This window comes from Trichechus manatus, unplaced genomic scaffold (genome assembly GCF_000243295.1).
Source record: "Trichechus manatus latirostris isolate Lorelei unplaced genomic scaffold, TriManLat1.0 scaffold00077, whole genome shotgun sequence".
In the NCBI taxonomy this organism is placed as follows: Eukaryota; Metazoa; Chordata; class Mammalia; order Sirenia; family Trichechidae; genus Trichechus; species Trichechus manatus.
Genome location: NW_004444013.1, coordinates 2,769,885 through 2,783,834, shown reverse-complemented (window position 1 = coordinate 2,783,834; position 13,950 = coordinate 2,769,885). Strand labels below are relative to the sequence as shown.

Below are 13,950 nucleotides of genomic sequence, written 5' to 3'. Positions count from 1 at the left end.
CCTAGAGCCTGTTGCACCATTCCTAGACAGCTTCACACATTTTATGTAACCTGCAGATCCCTGTGAGCATTTGACTTTGGGGACCCCCAGCATGGGGTATTTTGGGTCTCAGGCTACACTTTTCTATGAGAAATGGGGCTCCAGCACCTCAGGTCTTGTTAGCCAGTGTAGACAAACAGGCTAACATGACACCATGTTGACTTCATAACTTCTTCCACAGGAGTGTTGCCCTAACTTGTGTGGTGTGATGTCACGACGGTTAAGCCTGGGTGGGGGGCTCCCATCCTCTTTCGACTGCAGCCTAGGTGACCAAGCGGGGGCTCTTCTGCAGTTCTGAGGATGCTGGGGCGATGCCCCAAATTGTACAACCTACAAGAGAATGGGGCAAGAAACCTATTATTTTCCCCTTTTATGTGAATGTTTTAAAATGAAACCATGTATAAATTTTCTATTTTGACCCTTTGGTTGGGAATTTTATTAACTTTGGATATAGAGGAATAAATTTATGTGTTCAATATATCTTCAGAGCCCAGTGTCACCACATGTATTTGTTTATTGTGTTCAGTTAAGCTGACTGGTAGAGTTTTATGCTCATAGCACTTAAAGGCATTTTACCTCTTTTTCTAGGTAAAGCCTTGGGCACAACAGCAATGGTACCTGTTCCATATGAGAAGATGCTGAGAGACCAGTCGGCTGTGGTAGTGCAGGGGCTACCGGAAGGAGTTGCCTTTAAACACCCTGAGAATTATGATCTTGCAACCCTGAAGTGGATTTTGGAGAACAAAGCCAGGATTTCATTCATCACAAATAGGTGGCATCATCCCTCCCCTCATAACCGTTAGTTCATTTAAAGACAAACTGGCTGCTTAATTTTAATTATTTTTTAACTACGTCCTGTTATATTTAGAAATTCACTATTCAGATGTTTAGATAGACAGATAGCTGCCATCGAGTCGACTCCGACTCATGACAGTTTCATGTACAGCAGAACAAAGTGTTGCCCAGTCCTGCGTCACCCTCATAGTCGCCAGCATGTTCAAATCCATTGTTGTGGTTATTATGTCAATCCATCTCACCAAGGGTCTCCCTCACCCTCACTGGCCCTCTACTTCACCAAACATGGTGTCCTCCTCTGGTACTGGATCCCTCCTGATGGCATGTCCGAAACAAGTGAGTCATACAGTGTTCTGTTGTGATCCATAAGGTTTTCATTGGCTGATTTTCAGAAGTAGATCGCCAGGCTTTTCTTCCTAGTCTGTCTTAGACTGAAAGCTCTACTGAAACCTGTCCACCACGGGTGACGCTGTTGGTATTTGAAATACCAGTGGCAGAACTCCCAGCACCACAGCACCATGGGGTGGATTCGGGTGTTTAATACTGTCTTTTTAAGTTTTCATGTGGGGTAATCTACTGCTTTTCTTCTTACAGACTTCTCCTGGACCCAGCAGATCAGCTAGGTAAGTGAGGCTTCTGCCTCATGGCGACACTTAGTTGCTAAACCAATTCTGCTTTCCTTAATTAAAATGCAAGCTTTGTACATTGTAGAACTTTTTTATTCTTTGCTTTCACTTCATTGAAGAGACAACCCTTGACATTCCAGGGTGGGGGATCACGACATTTGTAGGGGACATGCAGTCCAGGGGCAGACAGCCCCCCTCCAGCTTGAATGCCAGTGAGCCTCTGTGTCCTCCATGGGGGACGGCGAGGCTCACCTTGCCCTCGTCTACAGGAGCTCATGGATACGGGGAGTCACTTTAGGCCATGAACTTCCAGCCACAGGCTAGGCATTGTTGGGTTTGGGCAGGGGTCTGGGCTGTGTGCCCGTACCGGGCTTCTGAGACTCATGGAGAGCCAGGGTGGCCTGTGGTGCTCTCAGGATGGCTGAGGAAGTGTCCAGAGTCCCCAGGGAGGGCTTAGAATTGTTGGTGAGAAGGGTTTCCAGTAGGAGTGGCCTTTGTGATTAGCAGGGTCTCAGCACCCTGATTCTCCCAGGAAGCCCACTCCCTGTGATGGGCCATGTGGAAGAGGCTGTGGGTGAGCCACCAGTGTTGAAAGCTTTAGTAAAAAAAAGTAAAAACCAGAACCCGCACCTGCTCTTTAAATTATGATGAAAAAAACCCAAACCAAACCCATTGCCATTGAGTTGATTCCAACTCATAGCGATCCTGTAGGACAGAGTAGAACTGCCCCATAGGGTTTCCAAGGAGCAGCTGGTGGAGTCGAACTCCTGACCTTTTGGTTAGCAGCCACGCTGTTAACCACTGCACCATCAGAGCTCCAATTATGATGAAGAGACAAAAAAATAATTTTACCAGAAGCATTTAGGGATCCGCCTGTGCCCATCTCTTATTTTCTCAAATGATTGTTCTGGAATGTAGTTGGAAGCCTTGGGTCATAGCTGTTCATGAAAGACTGGAGCAAAAGAGGGTGTCACATTGAGCCTGTGCAGTTGGAGTGACGAGACGGCACAGGTGTGGGGGGTGGCATGGTTCCAAGGAGCACGACCGGGATGTGGGGGTGACGCCACACCGTGGCTCGGTGCTTCTGCGCCACTAGCTGATTACAGGCTGAGCTCGTTTCTGGAGCAGCTGTGCATCTCTGTACTCCTCCAGCACGTACTGAAGAGGGGGTTAGAGGGAGGCAGATGGCAGGTGACCAGGTGATTATGCCCTGGTCATTTGTGTCTTCATTGTAGAATAATAACAATGATTATAGTAATAGTAGCAGCCGACACTTAGCAAGTGCCTACTATACCCAGGCACTGTCCTGAAGCACTTGGCACGTATTAATTAATCCTCACACAACCACCATTTTCTGATGAGGAAACTGAGGCACGAGGAGGTTTAGTAGTGAGGCTAGTGTCCACACCCACGCCTTCTGGCCCCAGTCTGCTCTTCACCCCACTCCCCATCTCACCCCAGAGCATGGCGGCTGGTATCCTTCCCCACTACTCTTCCACGGTGACCTGGAGCCAGGAGTTCAGTTTTCTCTGCATGTGCTTTCAATTTATAGGTCTGTGGAATGTTAGTCCTATTTCAAGGTACTAAAGGAAGCTCGTATGTGTCCTTTTATTCCTGTATAGGTACTCATGTGATGGTGACAGATGCTGAAAGAGCAGCCGTGTTGCCAGGTGAAAGGTAAAGGACACTTCCAATGGCACAAAGAATAAAATCCACATCGAACCACAGAGTTAGTTTTTAGACTGTGAAAAGGCAGCCTAGTGCCTTGTATCATTTAAAGTGCAGTATGAAGGGTTAATACCTTATTCTTTCTTCCTTTGTTCTGCATTCTTTATTCAGAAGGATGCTTAAAGTTATAAGACTATATCCGGTTAACAACTTTAATTTTGTAGCAGATCATTCAGAAAGTTAATGTTAATGTTGAGGCAGTTTTGAGGAGTAATCAATGGCCTGGGCATCCATCCAGGCCTTTGAATGCAGTGTGTCTGGTACCTGTGGTTGCTCTCACCTTCCCTTCGTGACCAGGGTTCCCTTCTCCTTTCAGCTGTGGCCCCATCAAAGTGAAAACTGAACCCACAGAAGAGTCTGGTATGTACTTTTAGAATCATGTACTGAGTAGGCAGTCATTTGATTCCTTACTTTTGTCTTAATAAAAAGAATGGAAACTAGGAGACTAATTTCCCTCAACTGGGGCCTTACCTATAGAAAATTATATTTTACTCAAATATCTAGAAAAGAGAACCTGTTAATTCATAGTGATCCTATAGGACAGAGAAAACTGCCCTATAGGGTTTCCAAGGAGCAGCTGGTGGATTCAAACTGCTGACCTTTTGGTTAGCAGCCAAAGTCTTTATTTTTTTGTTTGTTTATATTGTTGTGCTTTAAGTGAAAGTTTACAATTCAAGTTAGTCTCTCATACAAAAGTTTATACATACATTGTTATGTGACCCTAGTTGCTCTCCCTGTACTGTGACAGCACATTCTTTCTTTCCACCCCGGATTTCCCATGTCCATTCAACCAGATCCTGACTCTCTCTGCCTTCTTATCTCGCCTCTGGACAGGAGCTGCCTATTTACTCTCATGTGTCTATTTAAGCTAAGAAGCACACTCTTCACGAGTATCATTTTTTGTCTCATAATCCAGTCCAATCTTTGTCTGAAGAGTTGGCTTCAGGAATGGTTTTAGTTCCAGGCTAACAGAGAGTCCAGGGGCCATGTCTTCCAGGGGCCCTCCAGTCTCAGTCAAACCATGAAGTCTGGTCTTTTTACTAGAATTTGAGTTCTGCACCCCACTTTTCTCCTGATCCGTCAAGGACTGTCTGTGGTGTTCCCTGTCAGGGTGGTCATTGGTGATAGCCAGGCACCATCTAGTTCTTCTGGTCTCAGACTGATGAAGTCTCTGGTTCATGTGGCCCTTTGTGTCTCTTAGGCTAATACTTTCCTTGTGTCTTTGGTGTTCTTCATTGTCCTTTGCTACAGGTGGGTTGGGACCAATTGATGCATCTTAGATGGTCGCTTGCAAGCTTTTAAGACCGCAGATACCAGTCATCAAAATGGGATGAAGAACATTTTCTTAATAAACTTTGTTATGCCAGTTGACCTGGATGTCCCCTGAAACCATGGTCCCCAGACCCCTGCCCCTGCTACTCTGTCCCTAGAAGTATTTGGTTGTATTCAGGAAACTTCTTAGCTTTAGATTTAGTTCAGTTGTGCTGACTTCCCTGTAGTGTGTGTTGTCCTTCCCTTCACCTAAGATAATTCCTACTATCTAGTTAGTGAATACCCCTCTCCCTCCCTCCCCACCCTCGTAACCATCGAAGAATGTTTTCTTCTGTGTTTAAACCTTTTCTTGAGTTCTTATAATAGTGGTCTTATACAATATTTGTTCTTATGTGACTGACTAAATTCACTCATCATAATGCCTTCCAAATTCCTCCATGTTATAAGATGTTGCACGGATTCATCATTGTTCTTTATCATTGCATAGTATTCCATTGTGTGAATATACCATAATTTGTTTATCCCTTCGTCTGTTGATGAGCACCTAGGTTGTTTCTATCTTTTTGCTATCGTGAACAGTGCTGCGTTGAACATGGGTGTGCATGTGTCTATTCATGTGATGGTTCTTATTTCTCTAGGATATTTTGCAAGGAGTGGGATTGCTGAATCGTATGACACTTCTATTTCTAGCTTTTTAAGGAAGCACTAAATCGATTTCCAAAGTGGTTGTACCATTTTACATTCCCACCAACAGTGTATAAGTATTCCAGTCTCTCCACAACCTCTCCAACATTTACTATTTTGTGTTTTTTGGATTAATACTAGCCTTTTTGGGGTGAGATGATATCTCATTGTAGTTTTGATCTGCATTTCTCTAATGGCTAATGATCGTGAGCATTTTCTCATGTGTCTGGTAGCCACCTTAATGTCCTTTGTCCATTTTCTAATTGGGTTGTCTTTTTGTTGTTGAGGATTTGCAGTATCTTGTAGATTTCAGATATTAGATGCTGATCGGATTTGTCGTAGCTAAAAATTTTTTCCCAGTCTGTAGGTTGTCTTTTTACTCTTTTGGTGAAGTCTTCTGATGAGCATAAGTGTTTGATTTCCAGGAACTCCCAGTTACCTAGTTTCTCTTCTGGTGTTTGTGCATTGTTACTTGTGGTTTGTATTCTGTTTATGCCATGTATTAGGACTCCTAGCATTGTCTCTATTTTTTTCTTCCATGATCTTTATTGTTTTAGATTTTATATTTAGGTCTTTGATCCATTTTGAGTTAGTTTTTGTGCATGGTGTAAGGTATGGGTCTTGTTTCATTTTTTTGCAGGTCGATATTCAGTTATGTCATCACCATTTGTTGAAGAGATGCTCTTTTCCCTAGTTAATGGATTTGGGGCCTTTGTCAAATATCAGCTGCTCACAGGTGGAGGAATATGTCTGGATTCTCAGTTCTGTTCCATTGGTCTATGTATCTGTTGTTGTACCAGTACCAGGCTCTTTCGACTATCGTGGCAGTATAATAGGTTCTAAAATCAGGGAGTGTGAGGTCTCCCATTGTGTTGTTCTTCTTCAGTAATGCTTTACTTACCCGGGGCCTCTTCCCTTTCCATATGAAGTTGGTGATTTGTTTTTCCATCTCATTAAAAAATGTTGTTGAATTTGGATCAGGATCGCATTGTATCTGTAGATCGCTTTGGGTAGAATTGACATTTTCACAATGTTTAGTCTTCCTATTCATGAGCAAGGTATGTTTTTCCACTTATGCAGGTCTCTTTTGGTTTCTTGCATTTCCTCATGTGTCTGTTAGCCACCCGAATGTCTTCTTTGGCAAAGTAGCAGCCAAACTCTTAACCACTATGCCACCAGGGCTCCAGAAAATCATATTTTACTCAAATATCTAGAAAAGAGAACCTTCTAATTCAGGAAATACTAGGTACTAAGATATTATTGGAGTCTCTGGGTGTTGCAAACGTTTAACACACTCAGCTTCTAACCAAAAGGTTGGAGGTTTTGGTCCACGCAGAGGTGTGTTGGAAAAAAATGCCTGGAGATCTACTCCTGAAAAATCAGCCATTGAAAACTCTGTGGAGCACAGTTCTACTGACACACTTGGGGTCGCCATTAGTCGGCGTTGACTCGATGGCAACTGGTTGTTGTTAGTTAAGGTGTTATTAAGTAGACTAAAGGGGCACACCAACCCAGGCAAGGAGTAGAAGGCAGGAGACAACAGAAAGCTGGTAACAGGGAACCCAAGTTCAAGAAGGGGAGAGTGTTGACATGTCATAGGGTTGGCAACCAGTGTCACAAAACAACGTATGTACTAATTGTTTAATGAGAAGCTAAGTTTGTTCTGTAAACCTTCATCTAAAGTACAGTAAAAAAAGAAAGAAAGAAAAGGTGTTATTAGGTAGATAGAGCCCTGGTGGCGCAGTAATTAAGAGCTCAGGCTGCTAACCAAAGGGTCGGCAGTTTGACTCCACCACCCAGCTCCTTGGAAACCGTATGGGGCAGTTCTACTCTGTCCTATAGGGTCGATATGAGTCGGCATCGACTCAATGGCTATGGGTTATTAGGTAGATATATTTGCAGAAGAAATATTACTTTAATTATATTTAAATTAGAACTTCCGAGTGAGAAATGAATAAAAAGTCTTAAATACTCATTTGGAATTATAACTTGATTTATGGATATCACAGTGTTTTCATTTTGGATATGTCTTATTTTACTGCTTTCTTACAGTTTTCTATTATTTCTAGATGTTCCACAATATATATGCATTATTATGAAAATGTATCATGGAAAAAAATCCCTCCTTATGGATAAAAGTAGTTGACCTCTATCCCTGCCTCTCCTCACTCCAGAAAAAAAGAGAAACAACATTAATTAGGGAAAAAATATTAAAAGGTTGAGAATAGGAACAGAATTTAAAGAGCCATGTGTTCAACCAGGGATGAGAAAATATTAAAAGCATTAAAAATGGAAAAGTTGGAAAATTTAAAATAAATAAATACATAAAACCAAAACTCAAAAAGATAAAAATTAATACAAACTGGCTGTAAGAAGGTAAAACTAGAATTTAATCATGCTTACAAAAAACCAGCAACCAGTGGCTGTCAAGTCGCTTCCTACTGATGATAACCCCATGTTTGCCAGAATAGAGCTGTGCTCTCTAGGGTTTTCAGTGGCCGATTTTTCAGAAGTAGATTGCCAGGCCTTTCTTCCAAGTTGCCTCTGGGTGGACTAGAACCTCCAACTTCTCTGTTAGCAGCTGAGCACGTTAACTACACCACCCAGGGATTTCAAAGCAACCTAGAAATATGAAATAAACAGTTCGAGATATAGTTACCATTAAATCCATGCTAATCTGAACGAACGACAATATTCAGTAGTAAGAGGAAAAGAAATGGAAAAAGAGAAAATAGAAACTTCAGTGAGAGTAGAATGGAAGGCAGACCACCAGCTTCCCTAAAGCAGTCAAGGCATGATTTCTGCACCCCCTTCCAGAGTGGTGTCATGTTTGCCCCTCTGCCTCTGGAATCCCTTGCCCAGAGGCCTTAGGAGGATCCCGCAGGAGGGGATCCAGGGGTGCCAGCGGACTAGTCTCCTAGGGGAGGGCATTCACAGCCCCCATCCTGTCCCAGAACATGGAGGCTGCTTTGAGCTGGTCTCTTTCCCACATCCTTCTCCTTTGTTATCCCCAAGGACCCTCCTTTCACACAACAGTTGTTGCTTGTGTCCCTCACACCCACATGTTAGCATGTGCTTATAGAAGCACCATCTCAAATGACAGAGTCTGGAAAACATGGCGCCTGTCCACTGTAGTGGTTCTAAGTAAAACCAACGCAACGTAGTGGAAAGAAATGAGCCAAGAATTTCAGCTTTGCAGAATTCAGCTGTAGAATCTTAATCTCATCCACAAAAATGCATGCCTTAAACTCTTGCCAGTTTAATTTTAGCCCCGGATGCTTTTCAAAGCCAAATATATCCTGCCTGTGTCTTGGGTAGTCACAAGAGAATTTAAAATCCCCAAGCAGCAGGCTCTTCTGAGTAACTGGGAAAACAGTGAGGGTGGGTGTGTGGAGTCATGAGTCTCCTGGGGGTCCTTAGTGCACCCCACAGCCCCACGGCCTCCCACCTTCCTCACCAGCTGTTGGGATGGGTGAGTGTTTCTTGTCCCTCCTTAAACAGGCCTCCTTTGTTGAGGGCTCTCTTTGGAGATACAGAGTGGACAAAAATATGCTTGTCATTAACATGACTTTCCACTGTGGGTGTCATGGTGCGGTGTGGATGGCTTCCAGCTGTCCGCAGGCTTCTGAGAACGCATCATCAGATGGTCTTATTTCTTGTGATATTTGTATAGTCGCTTGCTGCATAGAATTAGAATTCAGATGGTTTTGAATTTTTCTTTCTCTCTCACTCTCTCTTTTGAGAAAAGGCTGAAGTAAATCTGCTTTCATTAGCATTTCAAATTCCACATTCTACACTGTCAAATCTGGTCTCAATTGTCTGGATTAAAAAAGGAATTTTTCTTTGAAAGCACATGGGAAGAGCATGTTTATCAACTGTTCCTGTTAATAGGGTTATTAGTGCCTGATCAAGTTGGAACTTGTACTTTTAATTAAAAATTTATTATGAAATATTACAGAAGTTGTGCACACTTGAAATTTTAAAAGCACTGGAGGTCCATGTGGTGATGAGTGAAGTCCGTCCTTGCACTTTCACGCCTCCTCTCAAAACTCCACCCCCTGACTCTCCCTCTGCACCTCAAATCCTCTCTGCACTTTAGGGGTGACAGTGCAACAGTTTGGTGAAAATTCTTCGAAACCATTTGCAAACAAGCACGTGGATAACATTTTTCTCTTTTTATGCGTAATAGGCCTCAATGTGTCAATTTTCCACACATCTTTTCCATCAGATTACCTTTTTATCCCATAATTCTAAGCTATTTCCTCAACTTAATGTTCCATTTCATGAATATGACCATCAGCCACGTCCATTCTGTTCCTCAGTTCTTCTGTCAAATTTTTCTTTTTGGCAGTCACGCTTTTAAATATCCATTCTCACTGTCCTTACACCAACAGAGCTGTGAAGTTTCAGAAGACACCTCAGAACTTGTGAATTAATGCTAAACGGTGAATACCGAGCTATGCCACAATTTTTGCTTTTACTATTTGTCATAGTTCTCCAGTGCTACTATAACAGAAATACCATAAGTGGGTGGCTTTAACAAACAGAAGTTTATTTTCTCATAGTTCAGGAGGCTAGAAGTCTGCAGTCAGGGTGCTGGCTCTAGGGGAAGGCTTTCTCTGTTGGTTCTGGGGAAAGTCCTTGCTTCTTTTCAGCTTCTGCTCCTGGGCAGTCATCACATGGTTTGGCATCTCTCTTCCCCATCTCTGCTCTGCTTGTTTGTTTAATTTCTTTTATCTCTCAAAATAAATTGACTCAAAATACACCCTACACTACCTGAGACCGAAGAACTAGATGGTACCCAGCTACCACCAATGAATGCCCTGACAGGGAACACAACAGAGAGTCTCCGAAGGAGCAGCAGAAAGATGGGCTACAGAACTCAAATTCTAGTAAGAAGACCAGACTTAATGGTCTGACTGAGACTGGAGGAACCCCGGAAAGCATGGCCCCTGGACTCTCTGTCAGCCCAGAACTAAAACAATTTCTGAGGCCAACTCTTCAGACAGGGATTGGACTGGACTGTGGGACATAAAGTAATACTCGTGAAGAGTGTGCCTCTTGGTCAAGTAGATACAAGAGACCAAAGGGGCAGCTTCTATCCAGAGGTGAGATGGGAAGGCAGAGAGGGTTAGGAGCTGGTTGAATGGACATGGGGAATCACAGGTGGAAAGAAGGAGTGTGCTGTCGCAGAATGGGGTGAGCAATTAGGGTCACATAACAATTTATGTATAAAATTTTGTATGGGAGACTAACTTGAAATGTAAACTTCATTTAATTACAACAATTAAAAAAAAAGGGAAAAAGAAGTACACCCTACACTAATCCTGCCTCATTAACATAGCAAAGGCACCCGTTTCCAAATGGGATTTTAACCACAGGTGTAGAGGTTAAGATTTACAACACATATTTTGGGAGGGTGTAATTCAATCCATAACACTATTATTAACATTAATGGTTAAATTATATGTGAAGTTTTGTATCGGTTTTCTGTTGCTGTATAAAAACCCATACCCATTGCTGTTGAGTCGATTCTGACTCATAGTGACCCCGTAGGACAGAGTAGAACTTCCCCATTTTGAGTTTTTAAGGAGCAGCTGGTGGATTCCAACTGCCGACCTTTTGGTTAGCATCCGGGCTCTTAACTGCTGTGCCACCAGGGCTCCAGTGTATAAAAGTACCCCCGAATTTAATGGCTTATAACAATGATTCTTTTTCACAATCCTTTGGGTGGTCTGGGACAGCTCAGCTGGGTGGTGGCCATCCTGGGGCCTCCCTCCCCTTGTGGTCTCACCCTCCAGGAGGCTGGCCCAGGCTTGTTCCCATGGTGATGAGGTTCCAGAAGCAATGAGTATTGGTGCAGCAAACACTCTTCGAGCTCCTGCTTCCATCCCATTAGCTAACGCCCCATTGACCAAAGTGAGTCACATGGCCAGGCCCAGCTTCAAAGGGTGGAGAGATAGACTGCACCCCCAGAAAAGGGTTTGTGGGAAAGCCACACTGCAAAGGGGTGTGCAAACTGGGATGGGAGAAACTTGTGGCTAATTTTTGCAGTCTCCCACACTCTTCACTTTTGAGAGCTTTTGGTTTTACTGATGTAGTTTCCCCCAGGCTTTGGAATCATTTCATTCCATTCCAGAAGAATATTTACAGTATTTCAGGTAAATGCATGTGTATATTCAGCCATCTTGAAAGGGAAAGATTCTGAAATCTGGGACCAGAACTGGGAGCTAGAACCTTCCCTCTCTCTCCCCCTGCCTCTGTTTCTCCCACCCTCCCTCCTTCCTTCTTTCCTTCTATACGGTCATGCATCACTTAACGTCCACAGTACGGTCTATGCAATGGGACATTATGTGATTCGGACATTGCGCAAACACCATATTATTTGCTGGGCAAATAACCTCCCTCTACAGTTTGCTGTACCATTATACCTGGCAGCGCAGTCGCTTTGTATACAAAAGGCATAAGATACATGTGTTGCGTGTGGAAAGCTCTTGCAATGACAACTCTGGTTATGTCTGCTACTTCCAGTTCTTCCATCAGGATTTCTGAACTCTATTACAGTCTTATGGGACCACAGACGTATACACGGCCAGATGTTGTGTGGCGCATAAGCCAAACTTGTTCAAAGCAAGTGAACTACAAGTTCTTTTGCTGATTGTAATGTTGCTCTGTGATCAAAACAGAACCTGGAGGTTATTTAGCTGGTGATATTTCTCTGTTGGTGCCTTAGACCTGACACATCATTTTATAATTTCCTTTGCATTCCAAGGAATTTCACTGAAGGCAGCAGCTGTGTCAGTCAAGAAAGAATCGGAAGATCCTAATTACTATCAATATAATTTGCAAGGTAATAACTGTTTTATAATAATGTTCTTTCCAAAAGTTATGTGTGATGGAAATTTTTATTTACCACTCATCTGAAAAACAGGCAAAGATTAATAAGAATTTCATGTATTTTTCTTAGCATCTAGCGACTGCCATTTAGAGTGAATAATTTTAGTTATAAAACAGATTCTGTTGAGCCTAATCCCATATTCTCTTAGGCAAACGTGAAAACCTGTATGTTTCCTAGTGCATTTTACTTGAGTTTGTCTATTCAGTATTCTTATTTGTGTGTCCTGAAATATTTCCCCCTAACCCTCTCCTAGCTAGTGCCTGTTCAGCCTGTCCCCTGTGTTGCTGGAAAAATATTAAAAGTTAAAAGAGGCAGAGATAAGAGTCAAGAAACTGAAATGCCCACCCTTAATAAGAGTTGCCTCATTGTCATCATTCAAGCTAAATGGGCAGCAGAAGACAATACCAAATACACACACTTTTTTTTTATTGTTGTACTTTAAGTGAAAGTTTACAATTCAAGTTAGTCTCTCATACAAAAATTTATACAGACATTGTTATGTGACCTTAGTTGCTCTCCCTATACTGTGACAGCACAGTCTTCCTTTCCACCCTGGATTTTCCGTGTCCATTCAGCCAGCTCCTGACCCTCTCTGCCTTCTCATCTCGCCTCCAGACAGGAGCTGCCCATTTAGTCTCGTGTATCTACTTGAGCTAAGAAGCACACTCTTCACGAGTATCATTTTATGTCCCAGAGTCCAGTCTCATCTTTGTCTCAAGAGTTGGCCTCAGGAATGGTTTTAGTTTTGGGCTAACAGAGAGTCCAGAGGCCATGTCTTCTGGGGTCCCTCCAGTCTCAATCAAACCATTCAGTCTGGTCTTTTTACTAGAATTTGAGTTCTGCACCCCATTTTTCTCCTGCTCTGTCAGGAACTCTCTGTGGTGTTCCCTGTCAGGACGGTCATTGGTGGTAGCCCTATACCGTCTAGTTCTTCCGGTCTCAGGCTGATGGAGTCTCTGGTTTATGTGACCCTTTCTGTCTCTTGGGCTAATATTTTCCTTGTGTCTATGGTCTTCTTCATTCTCCTTTACTCCAGGTGGTTGGGACCAATTGATGTATCTTAGATGGACAGTCACTAGCTTTTAAGACCCCAGACACCACTCACCAAAGCCAAATACATACACTTTTAAAATGTGGCATGGGTAGTGGTCTGTGCAATTTCGTGGCTCAGTCCCCCATACAAAGGACCAGCATCCTGTTGGATGCCAGCTGTTACTCCTTTAACCCGTGTGCAGCCTGCAGCCCCTTCCTCCATCCTTGAGCGAACTTGTGAATGCGGGCAGAGTGTAGTTTATCCAGTGTCAGCTGTTTCCTGCAGAAGCTTAACTTCGACAATTCCCTACAGGATTTCCTGCAGGATTAAGTAGCTCCATAAGGTTTTTGTTTTTCACTTCTGTATGTTTTGTTTTTAAATTTTATTGTGATAAAATACATATAAGGTCCTCTGGGTGGCACGAAGAGTTAAGTGCTGTCAACTACAAGGTTGACAGTTGGAACTCACCCCGCAGCACCTGGGGACACAGGCCTGGCAGTGTGCTTCTGAAAGATCACACACAGTCTTGAAGACCCTATGGAGCCGTGCGACTCTGCAGCTGCTCCGCACGCGTCATGAGTCAGAATCGACTCAACGGCAGCTAACACCAACAAAAATCCATACAGTGTAAAGTTTGCCATCTTAACTGTTACCAAGTGTACATTTCAGCAGCAGTAAGTTACTTTCACAGTGTTGTGCAATTTTCATCATTATCAGCTTCCAAAATGTTTTCATCACCCCGAGCAGAAGCTCAGACCCGTTAAGCAATAACTCCCTGTTGCCCCTCCCCCAGCCCCTGGTCACCTCTGATCTACTTTCTGTCTCTATGAATTTGCTCCGTAACTTTTACTAAGAAACTTTTTTCATAAAATCTA

The 13,950-nt window shown here is 43.1% G+C and overlaps 1 protein-coding gene across 3 annotated transcripts in view; it reads left to right on the top strand.

The window, feature by feature from the left end:
* Nucleotides 1–13,950, top strand: part of LOC101343880 (general transcription factor II-I repeat domain-containing protein 2B) — a 101,862-nt gene that overhangs the window by 56,067 nt on the left and 31,845 nt on the right. For all 3 annotated transcript variants that reach the window (XM_004380849.2, XM_023735299.1, XM_023735300.1), the window contains 5 exons: nucleotides 628–811; nucleotides 1,429–1,457; nucleotides 3,083–3,137; nucleotides 3,505–3,548; nucleotides 11,917–11,994. In XM_004380849.2, the coding sequence (XP_004380906.2) occupies nucleotides 628–811; nucleotides 1,429–1,457; nucleotides 3,083–3,137; nucleotides 3,505–3,548; nucleotides 11,917–11,994 (390 nt within the window). The remainder of the gene's footprint in view (nucleotides 1–627; nucleotides 812–1,428; nucleotides 1,458–3,082; nucleotides 3,138–3,504; nucleotides 3,549–11,916; nucleotides 11,995–13,950) is intronic.